The sequence below is a fragment of the Equus przewalskii genome, chromosome 10 (assembly GCF_037783145.1).
Source record: "Equus przewalskii isolate Varuska chromosome 10, EquPr2, whole genome shotgun sequence".
In the NCBI taxonomy this organism is placed as follows: Eukaryota; Metazoa; Chordata; class Mammalia; order Perissodactyla; family Equidae; genus Equus; species Equus przewalskii.
This window is the reverse complement of record NC_091840.1, coordinates 46,581,022-46,605,996: the sequence shown is the minus strand read 5'-3', so window position 1 is coordinate 46,605,996 and position 24,975 is coordinate 46,581,022. Positions and strand designations below refer to the sequence as shown.

Below are 24,975 nucleotides of genomic sequence, written 5' to 3'. Positions count from 1 at the left end.
GTTGGCCTGCATTGACTGGGTGCCTGGATCCTCTACACAAAAGTGAATGTGTCCACGTCTGTGGGGCAGGGCCTGTGTGAGGACCTGTGAACTGTGGGGGGCACTGGTGGAGAGGTGGGGGCCTCACAAGTGGGGGATTGGGGTATGCTCCAGGGGGTTGGGAAGTGTGCACGGACCAGGACTGTGTTGACAGTGTGTGTGGACCTGTGGGGGGTGAGGCTTATCAGCGGCAGAAGACCTGTGCTTCACAAATAGCTATAAAAAGGATCAGGCCCACCTTCCAAAGCCTGAAACAATTGAGTGCTCCTGTGCCTAGGGCCAGCCCCACTCAGCTGCACTCCTAAGAGAACTGACAACAGCCTTATAGGCCTGAGGCCATAGCAACTGTAAGGCCCTGAGCCTAGCAAACTTCTACACTGGGCACCTACCCAATTAACAGAAAAACTGCAGCAGGAGTGTGCTGTTAGATATTGTAGCCAATGTTGCTGAGGCTCCTCAAACCAGATTTACAAACAGCTGGCCAGGGAAGGAGAGACTAGACTCCCTGGGTACCTGCATTAAGAGCTATCCTGCCACAGCAGAAGGACACAAGAGGGCCACAAAGAGGTCACTCCTGGATCATTTGGACTAGTGATGAGAGGGAAGCACACTGCTGGACCTCAAAAGGCATCTATTACATAAGGCCACTTCTCCAAGATCAGGAGATGTAACCAACTCACCTAATACATAGACATAAGCACAGAGAAAGAGGCATAATGAGGAGACAAAGAAATTCATTCTAAGTAGGGGAACAGGACAAAACACCAGAAAAAGGACTAAATGAAATACAAATAAGCAACCTACCTAACAAAGAGTTTAAACAAAAACTCACAAGGATGCTCACAGATATTGGGAGAAGACTGGATGAACACAGTGAGCTCGTCAACAAAGTACTGAAAAATATTAAAAAGAACCAATCAGAAATGAAGAATACAATACTGGAAATGAAAAATTCACTATAGGGACTCAATAGCAGAATAGAGGACACAGAAGAATGAATCAGCAAGCTAGATGAAAGACTAGAGGAAATCACCCAAGCTGAACAAATAAAAGGAAAAGAAGAATTAAAAGGAACAAGGGTAATCTAAGGGAACTCTGGGACAACATCAAGTGCACTAACATTCATATTATAGGTGTTCCAGAAGAAGAAGAGAGAGACAAAGAAGCAGAGAATCTATTTGAAGAAATAATAGCTGAAATCTTTCCTAACCTAAGGAAGGAAACAGACATCCAGGTACAGGAAGCACTACACAAGATAAACCCAAAGAGGCTCACACCAAGACACATTATAATTAAAATGTCCAAAATTAAAGACAAAGAGAGAATCCTAAAAGCTGCAAGAGAAAGGCAACAAGTGACATACAAAGGAAACCCCAGGAGAAACAAAGGAGACTTCTCAGCAGAAATCTTACAGGCTAGAAGAGAGTAGCACAACATATTTAAAGTACTGAAAAGAAACAACCAACAGCCAAGAAAACTCTCCCTAGCAAGGTTAACATTCAGAATGGAAGGAGAGATAAAGAATTTCCCAGACAGCAAAAATTAAAGGAGTTTATCTCCAAGAAACCAGTTCTACAAGAAATGCTGAAGGTACTTATTTAAGTGGGAAAGCAATGACCACAAACAGGGATTTAAAAATTATCAGAAAAAAAAACAGGCAATAAAATCACTGGCAAAGGTAAAAATATTTCAAACGTAGCAGATCAACCACCTATGAAGATAATATGAAGGTTAAAAGACAAAAGTACTAAAATTACCTATTTTGATGAGAAGAGGATAATGAATAGACACACAAAATGAGAGATTAGATATGATTTTAAAAACATAGAATGTGGGAGGAGGGGAGTGAAAAAGTAGAGGTTTTAGAAAGAGGTCAAGCTAAAGAGTCTATCAACACAATATAGACAGCTATATATATGTATATGTGTGTGTGTATATATATACACACACATGCAAGGACCCTCATTGTAATCACAAACCGGAAACCTATAATAAGTAAGGAAATAAGTAAGAGAAAATAACATATTACTGAAGAAAACCATCAAACCACAAGGGAAGAGAGCAAGAGAAAAAGAGAGGAACAGAGAAGAACTACTAAAACACCCAGGAAAAAAGGAACAAAATGGCAATAAGTACACACTTATCAATAGCTACTTTAAATGTCAATGGACTAAATGCTCCAATCAAAATGTATAAGCTGGTCAACTGGATAAAGAAACAAGACTCATATATATGCTGCATACAAGAGACACTCTTCAGAGCTAAAGACAGTCACAAACTGAAAGTGAAAGGATGGAAAAAGATATTCCATGGAAATGGCAAAGAAAAGAAGGTGGGGTAGCAACAGTTATATCAGACAAAGTATACTTTAAAGCAAAACCTGTAACAAGAGACCAAGAAGGGCACTACATAATGATAAAGGGAACAATCCAAAAAGAAGATATAACACTTGTAAATTCTATGCACCCAGCATACGAGCACCTAAATATATAAATCAATTATGAACAGACATAAAATGAGAAATAGACAGTAACACAATAAAAGTAGGGGACTTTAACACTCCACTTACACCAATGGATAGATCATTGAAACAGAAGATCAATAAGGAAACACTGGCTTTAAATGACACATTTGACCAGATGGACTTAGTAGATATATACAGAACATTCCATCCAAAAACCGCAAAATACACATTCTTTTCAAATGCACATGGAATGTTCTCCAGGACTGATCACATATTAGGCCACAAAACAAGTCTCAATAAATTTAAGAAGATCAAAATAATACCATGCAGCTTTTCTGACCACAAAGGTATGAAATTGGAAATCAACTACAGGAAGAAAATCAGAAAAGCCACAAAAATGTGGAGATTCAACAAAATGCTACTGAACAACAATTGGGTCAATGAAGAAACCAAAGGAGAAATCAAAAAATTCCTGGAGACAAATGAAAATGAAAATACGACATGCCAAAATCTATGGGATATAGCAAAAAGAGGAAAGTTTACGGCAACTCAGGCCTAATTCAACAAAGAAGAAAAATTCCAAGTAAACAATCTAACAGCGCATCTAAAGGAACTGGAAGAAGATGAACAAACAAAGCCCCAAATCAGCAGAAGGAGGGAAATAATAAAAATCAGTGCATAAATAAATGAAATGGAGACGAAAAAAACAATAGAAAAAATTGATGAAACAAAGAGCTGGTTCTTCAAAAAAATAAACAAAATTGGCAAACCCTTAGCTAGACTAACCAAGAAAAAAAGAGAGAAGACTCAAATAAATGAAATTAGAAATGAAAGAGGAGAAATTACAACAGATACCTCTGAAATACAAAAGATAATAAGAAAATACTATGAAAAGCCATATGCCAACAAATTGGATAATCTAAAAGAAATGTATAGATTCTTAGAAACATACAACCTTCCAAAACTGGACCCAGAAGAAGTAGAAAATTTGAATAGACCAATCACCAGTAAGGAGATCGAAACAGCAATCAAAAACCTCCCAGAAAATAAAAGTCCAAGACCAGATGGCTTCCCTGGTGAATTCTACCAAACATTCAAACAAGACTTAATACGTATCCTTCTCAAACTCTTCCAAAAAATTGAAGAGGAGGGGAGGCTTCCTAACTCATTCTACGAAGCCAACATTATCCTGATACCAAAACCAGACAAGGACAACACAAAAAAAGAAAGTTACAGGCCAATTTCACTGATGAACATCGATGCAAAAATCCTCCACAAAATACTAGCAAATCGAATAGAACAATACATTAAACAGATCATACATCATGATCAAGTGGGTTTCATTCCAGGGATGCAGGGATGGTTCAACATCCACAAATCTATAAATGTGATACACCACATTAACAAAATGAAGAATAAAAATCACATGATCATCTCAATAGATGCAGAGAAAGCATTTGACAAGATATAACATCCATTTATGATAAAAACTCTCAACAAAATGGATATAGAAGGAAAGTGCCTCAACATAATAAAGACCATATATGACAAAACCACAGCCAACATCATACTCAACAGTGAAAACTGAAAGCCATCCCTCTGAGAAAAGGAGCAATACAAGGGTGTCCTCTCTTGCCACTCTTATTCAACAGAGTACTGGACGTTTTGGCCACAGCAATTAGGCAAGAAAAAGAAATAAAAAGTATCCAAATTGGCAAGGAAGAAGTGAAACTCTCACTGTTTGCAGACGACATGATTCTATATATAGAAAACCTAAAGAATCCATCAGAAAACTATTAGAAATAGTAAAAAACTACAGCAAAGTTTCTGGGTGCAAAATCAACTTAAAAAATCAGTTGCACTTCTATACCCTAATAATGAACTAATAGAAAGAGAACTCAGTAATACAATCCCATTTACAATCTCAACAAAAAGAATTAAATATCTTGGAATAAATTTAACCAAGGAGGTGAAAGACCTATGCAATGAAAACTATAAGACATTGTTGAAAGCAATCGATGATGACATAAAGAAATGAAAAGATATTCCATGCTCATGTATTAGAAGAATAAACCTAGTAAAATGTCCATACCACCTGAAGCAATCTACAGATTCAATGCAAGCCCCATCAAAATCTGAAAGATATTCTTCACAGAAATAGAACAAAGAATCCTAAAATTCACATAGAGCAACAAAAGACCCTGAAAACAACCTGAGAAAAAAGAACAAAGCTGGAGGCATCACAACTCCTGACTTCAAAATAGATCACAAAGCTAAGGTAATCAAAACCTCATGGTACTGGTACAAAAAAAGGACACACAGATCAATGGAAGACAATTGAAAGCCCAGAAATAAAACCACACATCTATGAACAGCTAATCTTCAACAAAAGAGCCAAGAACTAAATGGAGAAAGGAAGTCCTCTTCAATAAATTGTATGGGGAAAACTGGACAGCCTCACTCAAAAGAATGAAAGTAGACAATTATCTTGCACCATATACAAAAATTAACTCAAAATGGATTAAAGGCTTGAATGTAAGACCTGAAAACATAAAACTTCTGGAAGAAAATACTGCCAGTACACTATTTGACGTTTGTCTTAGCAGCATCTTTTCAAATACTATGTCTACTCAGGAAAGGGAAACAAAAGAAAAAAATGACAAACGGGACTACAACAGACTAAAAATCCTCTGCAAGGCAAAGGAAACCATGAACAAAACAAAAAGACAACCCACCAACTTGGAGGAAATATGTGTAAATCATATATCTGACAAGGGGTTAATTTCCAAAATATGTAAAGAACTCATACAACTCAACAGCTAAAAAACAACAAACCTGATCACAAAATGGGCAGAGTATATGAACAGACATTTTCCCAAAGAAGATATACAGATGGACAACAGGCAGATGAAAAGATGTTGAATATCACTAATTATTAGGGAAATTCAAATCAATACTACAGTGAGACATCACCTTACACTGGTCAGAATGGCTATAATTACCAAGACAAAAAAAACACAAATGTTGGAGAGGATGTGGAGAAAAGGGAACCTACGTGGAATGCTGGTGGGAATACAAACTGGTACAGTCATTATGGAAAACAGTATGGAGATTTCCCAAATTATTAAAAATAGAAATGCTGTATGATGCAGCTATCCTACCACTAGATATTTATCAAAAGAACTTGAAATCAATGATCCAAAGAGATTTATGCAACGCTATGTTCATTGCAACATTATTCACAATAGCCAAGAAGTGGAAGGTTTTTGATTACTGATTTAATTTCCTTGCTTGTTATTTGTCTATTCATATTTTCTATTACTTCGTGACTCAGTCTTGGTAAGTTGTATGTTTCTAGAAGTTTATCCATTTTTTCTAAGTCATCTAATTTGTTGGTGAATAATTGTTCATAGTACTCTCTTATGATCCTTTGTATTTCTGTGGTATCAGACATAATGTTTCCTGTTTGTTTATAATTTTGTTGGTTTTAGTTATCTCTCTTTTATGCTGCTAGCCTACTTAAAGACTTGTCAACTTTGTTAATCTTTTCAAAAAACCAACTCTTATTTCACTGACTTTTATTACTGGTTTTCTAGTCTCTATTTTTTTTCCTGGTTCATTAAGGTGCAGAGGTAGATTGTTTAAGAACTTTCTTTTTTTCTTAATATAGGCATTTATCATTATAAACTTTCCTCTTAGAACTGCTTTTGCTGCATCCTATTAGTTTTGGTATGTGTGTTTCCATTTTTGCTTGCTGAAGATATATTTTATTTCTCTTCTGATTGAATCTTTTGACCTGTTGGTTGTTCAGGAGTGTGTTGTTTAATCTCTACATATTTGTGAATTTTCCCACTTTCCTCCTGTTAATGATTTTTATTTTTATACCATCTTCTCAGAAAAGATTCTTCATATTATTTCAATCCTCTTAAATGCTAAAATTTGTATTGTGACCTACAGAATGTTCCAGGTTCACTTGAGAAGAATGTGTATGCTGCTGCTATTGGCTAGAACGTCCTGTGTATATAAATGTTAGGTCCATTTGGACAAAAATTAGTTCAAGTTTAATATGTCTTTATTGGTTTTCTGTCTGGATGATCTAACCATTTTAGATAATGAGGTACCAAAGGTCCCTACTGTTATTGTATTGCTGTCTATATCTCCCATTAGATCTGTTAATATTTACTTGATATATTTAGGTACTCCAATGTTGGGTGCATATATATTTACAATGGTTATATCTTCTTGATCAATTGACCCATTTATCATAATATAGTGACCTTCTTTGTCCTTTGTTATAGTTTTTTACTTAAAGTCTGTTTTGTCTGGTATAATTATAGCTCTCCTTGCTCTTTTGGTTTCCATTTGGATGCAATATCTTTTTCAATCCCTTCACTTTCAGTCTATATATGCCCTTAAATCTGAAGTGAGTCTCTTATAGGCAACATATAGTTGAGTCTTTTGTTAATTATTATCCATTCAGCCACTCTATGTCTTTTGGTAAGAAAATTTAATTCATTTATTTTTAAAGTAGTTATTGATAGGTAAGGGATGACTTTTGTCATTTTATTGTTTTCTGGCTGTTCTGTAGTTGCTTTGCTCCTTCTATTCTTACTGTCTTCCTTTGTGATTACGACTTTTTTGCAATGATATGCTTTGGCTCCTTTCTCTTTATTTTCTGTTTTGTGTTTTGCTATATAGTTCCATAAGGCTTACATAAAACATCTTATAGTTATAAGAGTCTATTTTAAACTAACAGTTTAACTTTGATTGCATACAGATATTCTACACTTTTTCCTTCACCCAACATTTTATATTTTTAATGTCACAACTTACATCTTTTTATGTTGCATATCCACTAAGAAATTAGTGCGGCTACAGTTATTTTTAATATGTTTGTATTTTAAACTTTACTAGAATTAAAATGATTTGCACACCACCATTACAGTATTAGAGTATTCTGAATTTGCCTATATACTTGCCTTTACCAGTGAGTTTTGTACTTTCATATATTTTCATGTTACTAATTAGTGTCCTTTCACTTCAACTTGAAGAACTTCCTACAGCATTTGTTATAAGGCAAGTATACTGCATTTTTCATTTCATTCTTTGTATACGTCAGCTCCAGAATTTCAATTTGGTTCTTTTTATGATTTCTGTCTCTTTGTTGAACTTCTTGTCAGTTCATGTATAGTGTTCCTGGTTTCATTGAGTTTTCTATCCGTGTTCTCTTGTAGCTTGCAAGGTTTCTAAAACAATTATTTTGAATTCTCTGTCAGAAAATTCATAGATCTCCGCTCCTTGTGGTCAGTCATTAGAAAATTTAACTTCCACCATAACCCTCCTCAAGACAAATCACAGACAAAAGGTGAAATATAATTCTTCCTTGCGCATTAAACATCAGAAAACCTTCATCACAGCCTAGAATAAACATCAGGAGCTCAATTGTAGCACAGTCCTTGTATCGCATGGAATAGTTCCAGTTTGTGCTGAGCAGCGGAAGACAGGGCCCCACATTACAACAAAGAGGCTAGAATAGGTCAGCCCAGGACTTGGGCCCTGGAGACATAGTCTCTTGGTAACCCTCTCGCCCATCCTACCTTCTGGAACTCTGGGAAAGATTACTCTTGAGAACCACTGTGTCCTCTCAGGGCACAACTGTAGGAGTGTGTAATGAGTCTCAACAATTACTCTGACTACAGCAAGATGAAGACCCGAGGGAGTCATGTTTCAAGAGACTTTATAATCTGGTGAATAATTCACAATTTTCTCTCTCCTGTGACTCATCCTGCTGCCTTCAGGAAGATACTAGGGTTTTGTCCTTCAGGTTCCATCCAAAACAACTCATTCCACCTCTTCTGCTTCACATTGTGAAACTCAGGGCTCCTCTTTCCAAATCATCCAAGTTCTGTCTCCTCTGCCTCAGGAACGGAGGACCAGAGACTCACTCTCCAGGACTATTCCTGGCACTTTCTTTGGCATGCCTGCCTCCAAAAAGGGAAGCTAGCAGGTGCTAGACAAGCTGGCTGGAAACTTCCCTTTTGTGGAAGAGGAGTGAGAGCCACAGGACCAAGACCCTTTCTGACAATGTCTGAGCTGATTCCCCAGGTAGGGGCTGTGGATGTTGGAGAAAAGAGTCTTTATGACAGTGACATCAAGGGATAGACAGCTAGAAACTACACTACCTGCATTATCTTCTTTGACCCTCACAACAACCCAAAGAGGTAAGTAGAATTATTTTGTCATTTTATCAGATGAAAAACTGATGAATTGAATTGCCTAAAGTCACACAGAGAGATAGTGGCAAAACTAGGACTCACGCCTTGGCCTGAATCCAGAACCTAAGGTCTCAAAATCAAGTAGAGAGAGACAGACAGACAGAAAGAGAGATAACCCTCCCCTTCTGACAAATGGCTATCATTGAGTTCTTGCCCATGAAAAGGGGATCAGGAAGGGCATGTTCTGATTTGGTTTTCTCTCCAACTTTTGAAGTTGAGTGTGTTGTGTTGTGTGTGTTTGCGTGCACTCCCACAAGCCCATTGTCAGAGAGGAGCTGAAAACCCACCTCTACTCGCACATTCAATGGGCATGCTAACAGGCCCCTTCAGAAAATTCTGCTATTTCATTGTCAGAGCACTGATGGCCTCAACTATCAGGGAGACTCAAAGCACTTAGAGGACAATGTTAGGCCTTGTCTGCTACCCCTGAAGCCAAGGGGAGGCATTTGGCCTCATGTGTCCCTGAAAACTTGTTCTCAGCATTGTCACACTCACATGTTAGAATTCTCAAGCACAAACACTTCCCAGGGAGAGTGTTTTAGCAGCCAGCATTGCCTGCACTGCTGGCGTCTTCCCAGTGAACTCAAGGCTCTCACTCTGCCTCCAGCCTTCATGATGATATGCCTCCTGCTCTTCTTCCTTGGAGTACAAGCTTCTTTCACCTCTTTCTCCAGAATTTCTGCAGAAATCCTCTCTCTCCATGATGACCCCTACATCTTGCAGTAGGGATCTCTATTCTCACGTCCCTGTGCTCAGAAACCTCCCTCCTCTGGTTCCCTGTTTCTTTAATTCCTGCAATGATTACACCAACCTCTTATCTTTCTAATGCTACTTTTCTTACATTCTTTGACTCTTTTATTTTATCGCCATATGGTTATGCATATACCAGATTGTCACTCTAAAATGTTGCCCTATTCATCAGTCATTTTATTTATATATCCAAATACGTCTATCTGCACTAAACAAAAGATTATATACGTCTATTACCAGAAGGAGTTAGTGTAACTCATGTCCACCATGCTGATTCTTATTTACTAACAAAGATAGAACAAAGTTCTTGCATTGCTTCCAAATCATCCATGATATTAACCAAAAATTTTTTTTTCCTGGTGCAGAAGATTGGCCCTGAGTTAACATCTGTTGCCAATCCTCCTCTTTTTGCTTGAGGAAGATTGTCGCTGAGCTAACATCTGTGCCAAGCTTCCTCTATTTTATGTGGGATGCCACCGCAGCATGGCTTGACAAATGGTGCTAGGTCCACGCCTGGTATCCGAACCTGTGAACCCCAGGCTGCTGAAGTGGAACATGCGAAGTTAACCACTACGCCACTAGGCTGGCCCCAACCCTAATTTTTTTTCAGACTGATTTCTTTCTGGTTTTATCCTTGGCTCCAAATAAAGATATATATATATAAGTATATATATCACTTTTGCCTGAAGTATTCATCAAATGTACAAATACTTTGTCTTTGAAATTTTCTCCATGGTAAGGAACTTGGACTTCATTTATTAGATGATGGTAGACTGAGTTATTTTGAAGAGTACACAAAATCAATTCTACTATAAATATAATTCTGGGTCCAGTAAACAGATGTAAAGAAGCCTGCCTGAGAAAGGAAGGACATAAATAAGAAATGATGTGGTAGGTTTAAGGCGTCCCAATATTGAGAAACATTCATTGATGACTAAAGATGCTAAAATACATTTACCAGTCAGTGGGAAAGTGTTGGTCTTGAGGTAGATCTTGGGGATAGACAATACTGCAGCTGGAAGAACAGTGGAGCAATACAGCTGAGGAAACAGAAAAGAACAAGGATGATGGAATATTGGATTCATGGACACTTTTCTTCTGAGTCTTTGGGGAAAAAGGATTGGATAGAATTATGTGTGTGGTATGATATACAGGAAAGAATATTGAGGAAATACTATCCATCTCACCCCAGAGATAACTGCTACTCTCGTATATACTCCCATGCATGATATATACTATTACTAAAAATGCATGCACTATTTTCTGTGTTAAAATATACATATATTGTGTGATACACCTTATATCTTACAGCAACTTGTGTTTTTTTCATCACATTAGGATTTTAAAAAATTATTCCATGTGAGTACATTCATTTTAACTATTTTGCAGAATTCATTCACAAGAATGTCACAAATAACCATTTCTAAGTTTTCTACATAACAGTATACCTCCTTTGAACGTCTTCTGGAACACGTGTTAGAGTTTCTCTAGGGTCCAAACAAGAAGTGGAACTGCTGAGTCAGCTAGAGGTGCAAGAATTTTCAGCTTCTTAGATATGGGTAATTGTTCTCCAAATGATCGTAGTAATTTTTCCATTTCTTCCCTACACTTGAAATTATCAGAATTTACGCTTGCTCCAAGACAGAGGATGTTAAATTGAATTTTGTTTTAATTAGGTTGCTCATCTTTTCTTTTGGTTATTGTCCACACCAGTTTCTTCTTCTGTGACTTGTCTATTCAAGCCTGCTGCCATTATTTCCTCCTGGGGTTTTGTCATTTTATTGTTAGCCTGTAGGACTGATTCTGTATTCTGAATACCAAACCTTTATTGATTATGTGCACAATACATACCTCATCCAGTCCATGGCTTATCTTTCTCCTTCCTTTATGGTGTCTGTTTCATATAAATGTTTTATTTTTCAAGTAGTCAAATACTACGACATTTTTTCTTGTGTGTTGTACATTTTGTACCTGGATTAAGAAATCACTTCCTACCCTAATATCATGAACATATTTTGTTCTAAAGTTTCTGAAGGTTTGCTGTTCACAATTAAGTCACTAGGAATTATTTTTCTGTATTGCTTTTTATGTATGGGTATCCAGTTGTCCAATACTCTTTACCAAAAGTCAGTCCAGCTGTTCACTGCCTCTTTCTAAACCAATCCAGGTCATATCCCAAGTTCTAATACATACTTATCTGTTTTTAGGCTCTGTAGTCTGTTACATAGATGTGTTTGTCAGTCTCCATACCAGCACTAAGCCATTCTATGTACAAAGTTCCAGAGTAAATCATTTTCATACTTGATGAGGCAATTCCTCCCTCCTTATCCTTTTCCACAAATTGTCTTAGCTCTTCTTGACTGTTTGGTCTCCCACTACATTTTTAGATAAGTTTACTAAGTTCCATGTGTAAAAGAAACCTGTGGTGTTTTGATCAGGATTACAATGAATTCATAGATAAATTGGAGAATAATTTACTTTTTTACAACATTGAGTCTTCATTACCATTGCTTCTCTCCACATTTTTTAGGTATTCTTTTTTGTTGTTCAGTAAAGTTTTGTAATTTTTTAAAACAGTCTTGGATCTTATTTATTAGAATTATTTCTAGATTTCTTAAATTTCTGTTGCTATTGGGAATAGAAATTGTTTCTAAAATTTTATTTTGCTATTTATTTTTACTTAAACGTAACAACAATATTGACTTTTTAAACAATGATTTATATCAAGCAAACCTGCTGAAACCTCTTACTTCATCTAGAGAGTCTGTTGGATTTCCTTTGGAAACAATCTTATTCTCTGCGAATTCTATGTACTTTGATTTTTCTTTTTAATTACTATATGGCAAAAAATTCTTCTAGAGTTCTTTTCACAGATAAGACTACATTTCAAGTACTTTATGCAGAAGGCTCAATATAAACTCCCTGCTTTATGTGGATCTGTGGCCACATCTCCCAGGGGCCACCATAGCATCAGCTTGGTCTTACAACACTTACTCTCAGTTTACTTTTTCTTTCTTGTACCTAGGTCCTTCTATTTCTTTCTTTTAGTTTTGGCTATCTGTTTTTTCTTTTTCTTTAATAATTTATAGGGAATTTATATGTGTTTTAATAGGAATGGGACCTGTCAACATGAGCTAAGTCTGCCATGTTGCCAAGAGCTCCACCTCTAAAATATACTTCTCTACCATATGAGCTAACTGTGGTCTGTGAGCCCTCCAGTTTTACTGACCGCTCTCACTCTGAGATATTGGAATTCAATGTATATATGATATGGGAAAGGGCATTTAAGAGAGAAAACCAAATTCATTTAGGTACAGAGATGAAAAATACGTCATATTTAGGGGAAAGATTATTTTACCTGCTTTCCCTGTCTTAGCATATAATTCCCAACTGCACTATAGGAGACACTGAGAATTGGTGGTTAAGTTAATTACAGATTAAATTAATTATTGAGTAGAGGTCTCTTTAGAATAATTAGTGAATTACTTAGGCTATCCTGGACTACAGTAATGAATACATGTAAAATATGTAATAGTTCAAACAGAATAAAGTTTATTTCTCTCTTATGTAACAGTTCTGGTGAGTGTCCTTGGTGATAGGTGGCCCTCATGGTTGTAAAGAACTAAGGACGCAGGCTTGTTTCACCATGTGAATCCATCACCCCTTTTAGCCTCCTGGCCATTTGCGTCTAGCTTGCCCAAGGGGAAAAAGAATTTGCAGGAAGCATAGAATTGGACCACATGGGTGAATTGGCTAGAAGTCAGTCAAATGACCAAACCTCAGTGCAAGGGAGCCTGGGAAATGTAGTCTACATGAGTTTCCAGGAAGAAGACAACAAAGTGGATTTGGGTGAGATGCTAGTAGTCTCTGCCACAATTAGTATGCCTCAGAATCAAGATGGATGAAAGGAGGGAATCGGTAGTGAAGCAGTTAAGGGAGCCTTGCAATATTTCAGGTAGAAAATGATGGTAGTCAAAGATAAAGCACTGAGACAATAAGTTCAAAATGTATGTATGAATTATTTAAAATGAAAAATCAACAAGATCAGATGTAGAGGTGATAGTGCCTGTTAGCATCTCACATGCAGGGAACCCATGTAATAAACATGGATGTATTCAAACTATTTAGTGCAAACTTATTGGTGCATAAAATGAACAATATTCCAAATAACCCAAGTAAGGGAGATAAAATCAGCAAGATACAAGTGTTTTTCTCAAAAGAGCTTGCTGTCTACTTAGGTTGGATGTGAAGAATATGAGGCCAGACATGTTGACAAGATGACCGAATGTGGAAATATGGGAAAGGAGATCAAGCCTATAGAAGTAGACCTGAGAGTCTACTAAGCAGCAGATGAAGGCATGATGGAGTTGGATGAGTCACCAAAGGAAATAATAAAGAGTGTTAAGATAAGGTGGAAGAGAAAAACATTACGATTACATATATTTAAGAGTTTTGAATAGGGATGAAACCTATCCAAGAAGGTGGTGAATATCTACTTTAAAATATAGGATACCTGGGAGTAGACACCAATCTTGTTTTGCTACAAACTAATCCCAGTAGTCTTGGTGATTTACAAACTTCTGATGCCAGTGTAGACACTTGTTAACTCCTGGGCTCTGGGCTTCTTCTGAGTTTGGTCAGTGGAACAATTTCTAACTATCCAGGGTGTTCCTTGTACTGACCATCCTTTGCATTGGAGTGTTTTTTCAAAGACCCCTAAATACTGTCCTTTCTTTTTCATGTGTAATAAAATTAGTGTGTGATTTAGACTTCTCCATTAAGTTGCAACGTGCTTGAGAGCAAAGACTATGACATATTTACATATGACATATGTAAATAAATGAATGAATAAACTGTATTTTTCCACATCACCTAACAAAGTTTCTACCATGTTGAATATGATCTTTAATTATTTGTTAAATGATTAAATTCTAAAAGTTAGGGTGATTGTGCTGGGATTGGAGAAGATGGACACCTGTGATTTAAGATTGCTCTCTTCTTAGACATGAGTGCCCAGGGCTGGTTGTCAACTAGTCCCACTGGCCAACAGGGATTTTTCCCCCAGTGTATCTCTGGATATTCAATGTATCTTGGGTATCTCTGGATTTAGTAAATCCAAGTATAGACACAGCCACCACAGGAGTCACAAGTGGTGGTTTAGGAAGATCATTACACACAGCACTTCACTAATAATTCTGGTTTCCTCTTTGCTTTTCAGCAGAAATGTCCATGAAAGAAGACAACCAGTCTTCTAACATGGATTTCATCCTCTTGGGAGTTAGTGGTCATCAAGAACAGGAAGATTTCTTCTTCATCCTCTTCCTGTTAATTTATCCCATCACATTGATTGGTAACTTGGTCATCATCTTGGCCATTCATTCTGACATTCGTCTTCACAATCCCATGTATTTTTTCCTTGCCAACCTCTCCTTTGTTGACATCTTCTTCTCCTCTGTAACACTCCCTAAGATGCTGGCCAACCATATTTTGGGCACCAAAGTCATCTCCTTTGGAGGATGCCTAACACAGATGTATTTTATGATTGCGTTGGGTAACACAGATAGCTATATCCTGGCAGCAATGGCATATGATCGTGCGGTGGCCATTAGCCGCCCGCTTCATTACACAACAATTATGAACCCATGGTGTTGTGCTCTACTAGTTGTTCGGTCTTGGGTGGTTGGAAATGCCAATGCCCTCCCCCAAACCCTGCTCACAGCTAAGCTATCCTTCTGTGGACACCAGGAAGTGGCCAACTTCTACTGTGACATGGCTTTTTTGCTCAAGCTATCCTGTACTGACATCTACTTCAATTTGAAGATGATGTATGTAGGGGTTGGTGTTTTCTCCATGCCATTACTATGCATCATCATCTCCTATGTTCGAGTCTTTTCCACAGTCTTACGGGTTCCATCCACCAAGGGTGTGCTGAAAGCCTTCTCTACCTGTGGTTCTCACCTCACAGTTGTTTCTTTGTATTACGGGACAGTCATGGGAATGTATTTCCGCCCTCTGACTAGTTACAGCCTAAAGGATGCACTGATAACTGTGATGTACATGGCAGTGACCCCAATGTTAAATCCTTTCATTTATAGTCTGAGAAATCGGGACATGAAGGCTGCCCTGGGAAAGCTCTTCCACAGGGGAATCTCCTCATAGCCTCATACTGTGTAGATTTCGGTCATCAATTAGAATGCATTTGAAAATCCAGCCCAAATGTCCTCCCTCTCCAATAAACAACCTTTGATCTCACAGGGTAAGACCACTCAGTTCTGCAGGCTTCCATTCATTCTTGTCAGATCCAAAAGCATAAGTGGTGTCAGCAATATATGGCTTCACCCTTTCAGGCATCTCGTATAATTGAGCAAAGAGGCAATATCATCTTTTGATGACATTTTGGAGAGGCCACAGCCACTTTCAAGGTGTTAATGTAATAGTGGATTTCCTTTACTTCATTTATTCATTCTGTTTCCCTCAGCCAATATTCCCCGTCTCCCTTAGACTCTAACTTTTCCACCTTTGGAAGGGACATTAGGTTAAGCCACTGTGCTAGTCGAGACTATAGGCAGCTATACTAGTCTAATATTCCCTTCCCTGATACCAACCCTGATATCAGTTTCCCTACATTAAACCCAGCATATATGGGGTTAAAACCAAAACACTCATTCCCTGCTTGCTCCCTGGCTTCCTGGCTCCAGAATCCACTATCATCCATGGAGACAGACACCGCCAAGGACAAGCACCTGGATCCATTATCTCCTCCCCGCAAAGAGATACCAGCTGGTGGGGAAGCTGCTGACCAGCAAGGTCACAGGCTCCCTCCTCTCTGCAAATAGTCTCAAGGCCAAAGATGGGCTGGTGGGAAAGCCCCTACCTAAAACCCCAAATAAAAACCATTCCTTTTAGCTTTTCAGGGAGTTTGAGATTTCAGCCTTAGCTGCCCTCTCTCCTTGCTCAGTGCTGTGCAATAATAAAATTCCTACTTTCTTTCACTACCCCCAGTGTCAGAGATTGGCTTGCTGTGCAATGGGTGAGCGAACTCACTTCAGGTTCAATATCACCCCCTCAGTCCACTTCTATTCAGGTAAGGTAAGGTTGCATAGGTACAGAACAAATGAGCTGTACTGACCACTAGGCAATTAACTTTGCCAGATGAGATCAAAGTACAATCCACCCTATCAGGCCTTAGGAATTCTGACTTAAGATTCAAAAGCATAGTTACAGTTTCTTGCATAGGAATTATCCCTGTCTCCAGGCCTTGTAGCTGCATCACTGGTCCTGTGACCACTGCATCAAGTAGGGGGAAAAATCAAGGCAATGTGGGAAAGAAAGAAAAGTAGAGTCATTATAACTGTACTCCTCCTTTGGCAAGAATTGCAGTCATAACAACATCCTTCCCCACCTCCTCTTCCCCAGAGCCACTGGAAAAACAGAAACCTATCCAGTGGGGACACTCCTTTAGCCTCATTCATCTTCATATTGGGTATGAGCACACACTCATGAGGGCCTGTACGCCATCTTTTTATGCCTTTATCTCCCTCCATTTTAGATGACCAATGTTTGAATTGCCCATTCCATTTCTCTCTCAAACTGGTACTCTGAGGAGGCGCTCTCTCTCTCCCCATTGTTGGACATTATGGGCTGCAAAGTCAGTTCCTTGTCTGAAGAAATAATTGTTAGCCATCCAAAATGGTGTAATAGCTTCTCTTCCAGTTCTTTTATAGCACTCAGCATTTGCGTCTACCACCAGATAAGCAAAGCCTAGTCTAGAGTCAGTGCCTATTCCTGTCAAGACCCATTTGTAGCCCCCAAGGGCTACCAGCATCAGTCCCACTTGCCAGGTATGATCAGGGTTTTCCCCCCAAGAGAATTTGCCACGTGGCCATATGTGGTCTCTGTCTCTTGCTTGCAGACAGAACAGTTCTTACTGGCATTTAGTGCTTTAGGAGGTGCAAGAGGAATAGGTCCAGATTCAGCCCATTTCTGCATTGCTGCAATACCACAAGTCCACTCATTTCATGGATCCAGGTGATTGTCTCAGGTGGGGACATGGGGATATCTGCTTGTAATTCCAATCACCTTTCAAACCTGGAAAGGAGTTCCAATGGACATCAACATGTCTTACTTTAATGTGCCCCTCAAATTCCTACAGTGATTTCCATAGTTCTGTGCCCCATATGGGCATTCATTTAGTAAGCCAGGTTTCCAACATCATACTGCCTGATCACATGGCTAGGCTAATGGCCACTGCCCATGAGTCATAAAAACCCAAATATAGGGGCTTTTGTCCTTGTTCAATCAGTGCCAGGATCTGAACCTATAGCTACTCCAAGTATGCCTTATGGTAACCACAAAGTAAAAGTTTCCATGTGTGGCTATAGAACTCTTGAAATGTGCTAGTCCAAGTTGAAATGTATTGTAAGTGTAAATTACACTCTGGATTTTAAATATTATAAAATATCTCAATACTCTCTTAAAATTCTGATTGCATGTTAAAATAATAGTAATTTGGAATATTGGGTTAAACTAACTATGCTATTAAAATAATTTTCATTTCTTTTTCCTTTTTGTCCCTAGCTTTATTGTTGATCTTTTCAAGAAGTGACTCTTACTTTCATTGTTCTTTTCTTTCTGTTTTTTTGTTTTAGTTTCTATTTACTTCTGCTCTGATCTTTGTTATTTCCTTCCTCTATTAACTTTGAGCTTAGTTTGTTGTCCTTTATCAGTTTCATGAGGAGTAAAGTTAGGTTATTATTTGATATCTTCATTTTTTTCTTAATGTAGGTGTTTATTGCTATAAATTTCTCACTTTGAACTGCTTTTGCAACATCCCTTAGGTTTTGATGTGTTACATTTTCATTTTTATTTGTTTCAAATATATTTTACACTTCTTTTTTATTTCTTATTGGATCCATCAGTTGTTCAGAAGTGTGTTATTTACTTTCCATGTATTTGTGAACTTTCCAGCTTTTCTCTTGGTATTCAATTCTAGTTTTATACCATTGTGGTCATAAAAGATACTTGGTATGATTTCAATCTTTTAAAATTTTCTAAGACTTGTTTTGTGACCAATCACATGATCTATCCTGGAGAATTTTCCATGTGCATTGAGAATAATGTGTATTCTGCTGCAGTTGGATGGAATGGTCTGTGTATTTCTATTATGTCTACTTGATTTAAAGTATGTTTCAAGTCCAAACCTTCTTTGGTGACTTTCTGGTTGATCCATCCATTGTTGAAAGTGGGGTATTGAAATTCCTTACTATTATTGCATTGTTGTCTATTCCTCCTTTCAGATCTATTGGTATTTGATTTATATATTTAGGTGCTCCAATGTTGAGTGTGTATTTATTTATGATTGTTATGTCTTCTTAATGAATTAACTTCCTTGTAATTATATAGTGACATTGGGTCTTGTTACCATTTTTGGTTTCAAGTCTATTCTTCTGTATAAGTATAGCTACCTCTACGCTCTTTTGCTTTCCACTCACATGGATTATCCTTTCTATCTCTTTACTTTGAACCTGTGCATGTCCTTAAACTAAAGTGAATCTCTGTAGGCAGCATATAGTTGGATCTTGTTTTTTTGCCCATTAAGCCACTGTATTTCTTTAGATTGGAGAATGCAACCCATTTACATTTAGAGTAATTTTGATAGGTAAGGACTTACTAATGCCGTCTTACTGATTGTTTCCTAGATGTTTTGTAGGTCTCTTGTTCCTTTCTTCCTCCTTGCTGCCTTCTTCTGTCAACTGATGATTTTCCATTCTGGTATGGTTTTATTCCCTTCTCTTTATCTTTTGTGAATCTACAGTAAACTTTTACTTTGTGGTTACCATAAAGCTTACACAAGACAGCTTATAAATGTAACTGTCTATTTTTTGTTGATAAAAAAAAACTTAAATCACATACAAAAATTTTACTCTTTTACTCCTCCCCTTTATGTTTTTGACGTCACAATTTACCTCTTTTTATATTATGTATCCACTAACCAATTGTTTTACCTATAGCTGTTCTTAATACTCTTGTTCTTTAACTATGTTAAGTGGTCACCATACCACCACATACAATTAGAGTTTTCTGAATCTAACAATATGCTTATCTTTACTAGTATGTTGTGTATTTTCATGTTTTTATGTTACTAATTAGTGACCTTTCATTTCAGCTTGAAGAACTTCTTTCAGCATTTCTTGCAAAGCAGGTCTAGTGGTGATAGACTCTCTCAGCTTCTGTTTGTTAGGGGAAGTCTTTATCTCACATTCCTTTCCAAAGGACAGCTTTACTGGGTAAGGTATTCTTGGTCGCCAGTTTCTTTCAGCACTTTGAATATATCATCCCCTTCTTTCCTGGCCTGCAAGTTCTTTGCTGAGATATCTGCTGATAGAATTTTTGGGCTTCTTTTCTATGAGATAATTTTTTTCCTCTTACTTTTCTTATGAATTTATTTTTCTGACGTCAATTCTATCTAAAATGTCAATTAAAATAGTTTCTGCTCTTTATGCATTTCTGTCTGGTATTTTAAAGTCAATTTCATTTTCATCTAAATTTGTTTTCATTTATACTGTCTCCTTTTTTTGATATCTTAGTAACACGAAAAAGTTAACATTTCTAAAAAATTTTTCTTAAATAGCTTTCAAGTATAAGTTTTTCTTCCAAGTACTTAAGGTGTTACTCCCTTTCTCTTACTCTGAAAATATATTTCGTAGACTTTTAAAAAATGTCTTTAACAGAGGTGGGATTTAACTAAGCCTAGAATTTGCCAAGAGACTATTAAACTTAGCCCCTTTCACCAACCAGAAGTTTTCCTCTTTGGGAGGGAGGAGAAGGTCAGAGACTCCTTTGATACATTAAGAAAGCTGTAGTCACTTTCCACAGAAAATATTTGCAAATGTTTGAATGTTAAGGCATCATTTTCTTCAAAGCTTTCTTATATATCATTGTAAAATTCCTTGTCTCTAATGGTATTCGGTAAATAAAACTTGGATATGATAAGAGATTGTGAGAACTACACCAAGAACAAAATGTGATTACTAAGCAAATATTATCAAGGGATGTCACCTTATCCGTGTCTGAGAGCCCATGTCCTGGACACTGGAGCATTATAAGATCACAGAGCAAGTAACAGAACAGATAGGATGTATAACCTGAAACGTGTATAAAGGATATTGTAATTAAACAAATGCTGTTTCAATATCTACCTTGTGTAGCCTCTGATAAGAGATTTGGGACAGTTGTCAAATGACTACATGAGTAGAATTTAATAAAATAACAATTAACATTTGCTAAGTGCTAATTGTGTTCTAGGCTCAGTTTTAAGGACTTTTTCCATATTAATTCATTCAATCCTCATAATAAGTTTATGAATGATGTTGTTATTATTATTATTACTCCTATTTTAGAGATAGGTAAGTCTGTTAAATAATTTTCTGAGGCAAGTTACAGCAGTAAGAGGTAGAGCCTGGATTGACACCCAGCCAGAGATCACAGTCTTCACCATGGTCCTCCACAGAAAGGAAGTGACCTCATTGCTACAGTCATAGGATAATGGCCATTAATCAGGGCTGTTACAAATGTGACACAAAGATGAAGTGGACTAGATAACATCAAGGCACTTTTCTTCTCTAAGAATCTGGAAAAGTACAAGACCTGCCATCAATGTGGTGGATAAAGAAAGTATAACTCCCATCATAAGTCAAATGCTGCCCAAGTCAAATGCTAGAGGAAAGACAAAATATAATTCTTTTCCTTTGTCACACTTAACACCAGAAAGGCTTTAGCATAGCCTGGAAGAATGAAGGAGCTGAGCTGTAGCACAGTCCTTGCAACCCAAGGAGTTGTTGCAAGTTTGTGCTGAACAGCAGAGTAGAGGGGTCCACATCCCAACAAAGAGACTAAAATGGACCATCCCAGGACTTGGGCCCCACAGACATACTCTCTCGGAAAACCTCTTGCCCATCCTTTCTTCCAAAAAAGAACTCTAGGGACTACTACTCTTGAGAATCACTCTGTCCCCTCAGGGCACAGCTATAGGAGTATGTCAACAGGTCTCAACAATAGCTCTGACTTTGACCTGAATTGGGTCAAGGGAGAGTCATGCTTCAGGACTTTAGAACCTGCTGAATAATTCACAGTTTTCTCTATAACAAGTTCTACTTCCTTGAGGAGGAAATTAGATTCCTCAACTTCATGCCCCACCCAGGACAGACACTTCTGCCTCTTCTGCTCCATGGTTGGGAAACTGAGGGCTTCTCTTTATAAACCATCCCAGTCCTGTCTCCTCTGCCTCAGAAACAGTGACAGGAGGGTCATTCTCCCGGACTTATTCCTGGAACTTTCTCCAGCATGCCTGCCCTGCAAAAGGAGCATTAACAGGTCTTGACCAGCTGGCTATAAACTTGACATTTGTGGAGGAGGAGTGAAGGCTACAGGACCAGGACCCTTTTTGAAAGCATCTTAGCTAACTCGCCAGGTAGGAATTGTGGATGCTGGAGAAAAGAGTCTTTATGACATTGACATCAAGGGATAAATAGCCAATAACTGTGCTACCTGCATTATTTCCTTTGACCTCCACAAAACTCCCAAGAGATAAGTAGAATTATTTCTCCATTTTGTTACCAAAAGTTTGGTCTCTGATTCCTACGCCAATCCAAATAATGAGAATGGAGTCTTGGGAGAAAAAGGAAAGGCTTTACTTTGCCAGGCAAAGGGAGCAAAGCAAAGGGCCAGTGCCCCAAAAGTTTCTTGCTCCCCATTAAGAAATTGGTAGGGGTTTTTATTCGGGGTTTCAGGTAGAGGAGAGGAACCATAGACTTCTTGGTCAGCATTTTCCCATCAGCCAATGTCTGGTTCTGTTTCCAGCAGAGGAGACAAAGGATTTCTCAGATAAGTGTCCTTGGCTGTTTATCTCCATGGTGGAAGGCAGACTCTGACGTCAGGAAGCCAAGGAGTTGGGCCTGGGAAGCTTCAGTTTCTTGATATTCTCTGGACAATAGGTTCTCAGTAAAAACATCAAGGTCCTGTGACTAGCCACAACTTTACTGGGAGCCCAGCATTAGGTCATCTGGACTTCAACAATCTGTAACTTCTATTTGGCTCTATAGCTCAGGGAGTCAGAGGTTAAAGAAACAAGCATTTACATATGAGTGTAACTAAAGAACCAGGGAGCTGGAAATGTGTGCTTTTAGTTTTAATCCATATACGCTGGGGTTACTGTAGGGGAACCAATATCAGGGCTGATATTAACTAAGAGCTGGTAACAATTTTATCAGATGAAAAAAATGGTTAATTGAATTGCCTAAAGTCACACAGAGAGATAGGGGCAAAACTAGAGCTCACACTTCAGCCTGAATCCAGAATCTGAGTTCTTAAAATCAAGTAGAGAGAGAGAGAGAAGGAACTCTCTCCTTCAGAAAAATGGTTATCCTTGGGTTCTTGTCCTTGAGAAGAGGATCAGGAAGGGGTAGTTCTGATTTGGTGTTTTCAAGCCAGAGTTCTCCCTAACTCTTGCAATTTAGTGTGTTATATGTTGTGTGTGTGTGTGTGTGTGTGTGTGTGTGTGCGCGTAGGCATTCACACAGCCCACTGCCTTAGAGAGGAGCTACAAATCCACTTTGTACTCTCACATTCAGTGGTTCATGCTAACAGGCCCTTTCAGAAAATGCTGTTATTTCATTGTCAGAGCACTGGTGGACTGAAGTATCAGGGAGACTCAAAGCACTTACAGGACATTTTTTTGGTATTGTCTGCTTTCCTTGATGCTAAGGGAAGGCATTTGGCCTCATTCATCCCTGAAAACTTGTCCTCCACACTGTCATTCTCATGTGCTGGAATTCTCAGAACACAAACACTTCCCAGGGAAAGTGTTTTAGTGGTCAGCATTGCCTGGACTCCTGGTGTCTTCCCAGTGAACTCAAGGCTCTCACTCTGCCTCTAGCATTCACCATGCTGCACCTCCTGCTCCTCTTACTGGGAGTGCAAGTTTCTTTCACCTCTTTCTCCAGGGTTTCTACAGAAATCCTCTCTCCCCATGATAACGCCACCCTCTCGTAGTATGGATCGCCATCCTCAAGTCCCTGTGCTCACAAACTGCCTTCCTGTGTTTCCTATTTCTTTAGTTCCTGTAGTGATTATACCAACCTCTTATCCTTTTCTGGTGCTACTTTTCTTACATTTTTTAACTCTTTTATTTTATTGCCATATGTTTGGGATGTACCAGATTGTTACTCCAAAATGTTGCCCTATTGATCAGTCACTTTATTTAAGTGTCCGTAAGGCCACAACCCCAGCTGGGCTAGGGCAGTGGGGTATCGTGCCGAGAGCCCAAAGAAACAACCTGGAGACTGAAAATGACACATATAGGTTTATTGGAGCTTACTTACAGGGAGAGCGTCCCATGGTAGCCAGCTGGACGTAGATTTTTATGCTGCTACTGCCCCCTGAGAGAAGTGTGCTTACGTAGGCAGAGGAACATAGACTGCATACTTGTCAAGGGGGGTCATCCCTGTATGACCTGCATTCCGAGGACCAGAGCCCCCCTCCCTCCTTGAGACCTTGAGGGCCTTGGTGCCAATTATCCTATGAGAAAGCAGCTGGGTCGGCCAAGCCCAGTACTGCTATCATGATGAGTGTTGGCGCATAGCCCAGATAAGAAGCTTCAAGGACACATGGCCATTAAAGGGGCATGCAAGCTAATGCCCCTAAAATGTCCAAATATTTATATTTACGTTAAACAAAAGATTACATATGTCTATTACTAGGATGAGTTAGTACAACCCACATCCACCATACTGATTCTTATTTACTAAGGAAGACAGAACAAAGTTCTTGCATTGCTTCACAATCCTCCACATATAAACCCAAACTTCTTTTCCAGACTGATCTTCCCTCTGTATCCTGTTCTCCTAAGACAGATATATAATACATTTATGCCTGACATTCTCCTCCATTTTTGAATTCTTTGTACTTGTGTTTTCTCCATGAAATGGATTTGGACTTCATCTGTTAGGTGATGGGTATACAGTGAGTGATTTAAAGAATACACACAAACACATTTCCATATTATAAATACACTTTGGGGTCCAGTAAGCAGACATATCTATAAAGAAGCCTGCCTGAGAAAGAAAGAACATTGATAAGAAATGGAGTGGTGGGTAAAAAGAATTACAGGATTGAGGATCATTCATTGAATGAGTAAAGAGACTACAGTATGTTTACCATTTAATGGGAAGGAGCTGGTGTTGAGGTAGGTATTGGAGAGAGAAAATACTGCAACTGAAAGAATGGTGGAGTTATATTGCTGAGGAAACAGAAGAGAATAAGGATGTGGACATATTGGATGCATGAGTGCTCTTTTTCCAAGTCTGGGTAAAAGAACAGGATGGAAGTAGATATATGGAAATGATACGCAGGGTCAAATATTGAGAGAATACTTCCTTATGGGTTTAAGGT

General features: G+C 38.3%; 2 protein-coding genes across 8 annotated transcripts in view; both read left to right on the top strand.

Moving 5' to 3' along the window:
- Window positions 1-24,975, top strand: part of LOC103566591 (olfactory receptor 1A1-like) — a 70,017-nt gene that overhangs the window by 10,674 nt on the left and 34,368 nt on the right. The gene's annotated exons all lie outside the window — the stretch shown is intronic.
- LOC103566592 (olfactory receptor 1A1-like) lies at window positions 14,752-15,687 on the top strand. Its single transcript, XM_008543038.2, has one exon. It carries the CDS (start codon window positions 14,752-14,754, stop codon window positions 15,685-15,687), a length of 936 nt encoding a protein of 311 aa, XP_008541260.2.

What these genes read in the sequence shown, in the direction of transcription:
- LOC103566592 (XM_008543038.2), top strand. Translation starts at nt 14,752, where the DNA reads ATGTCCATGAAAGAAGACAACCAGTCTTCTAACATGGATTTCATCCTC.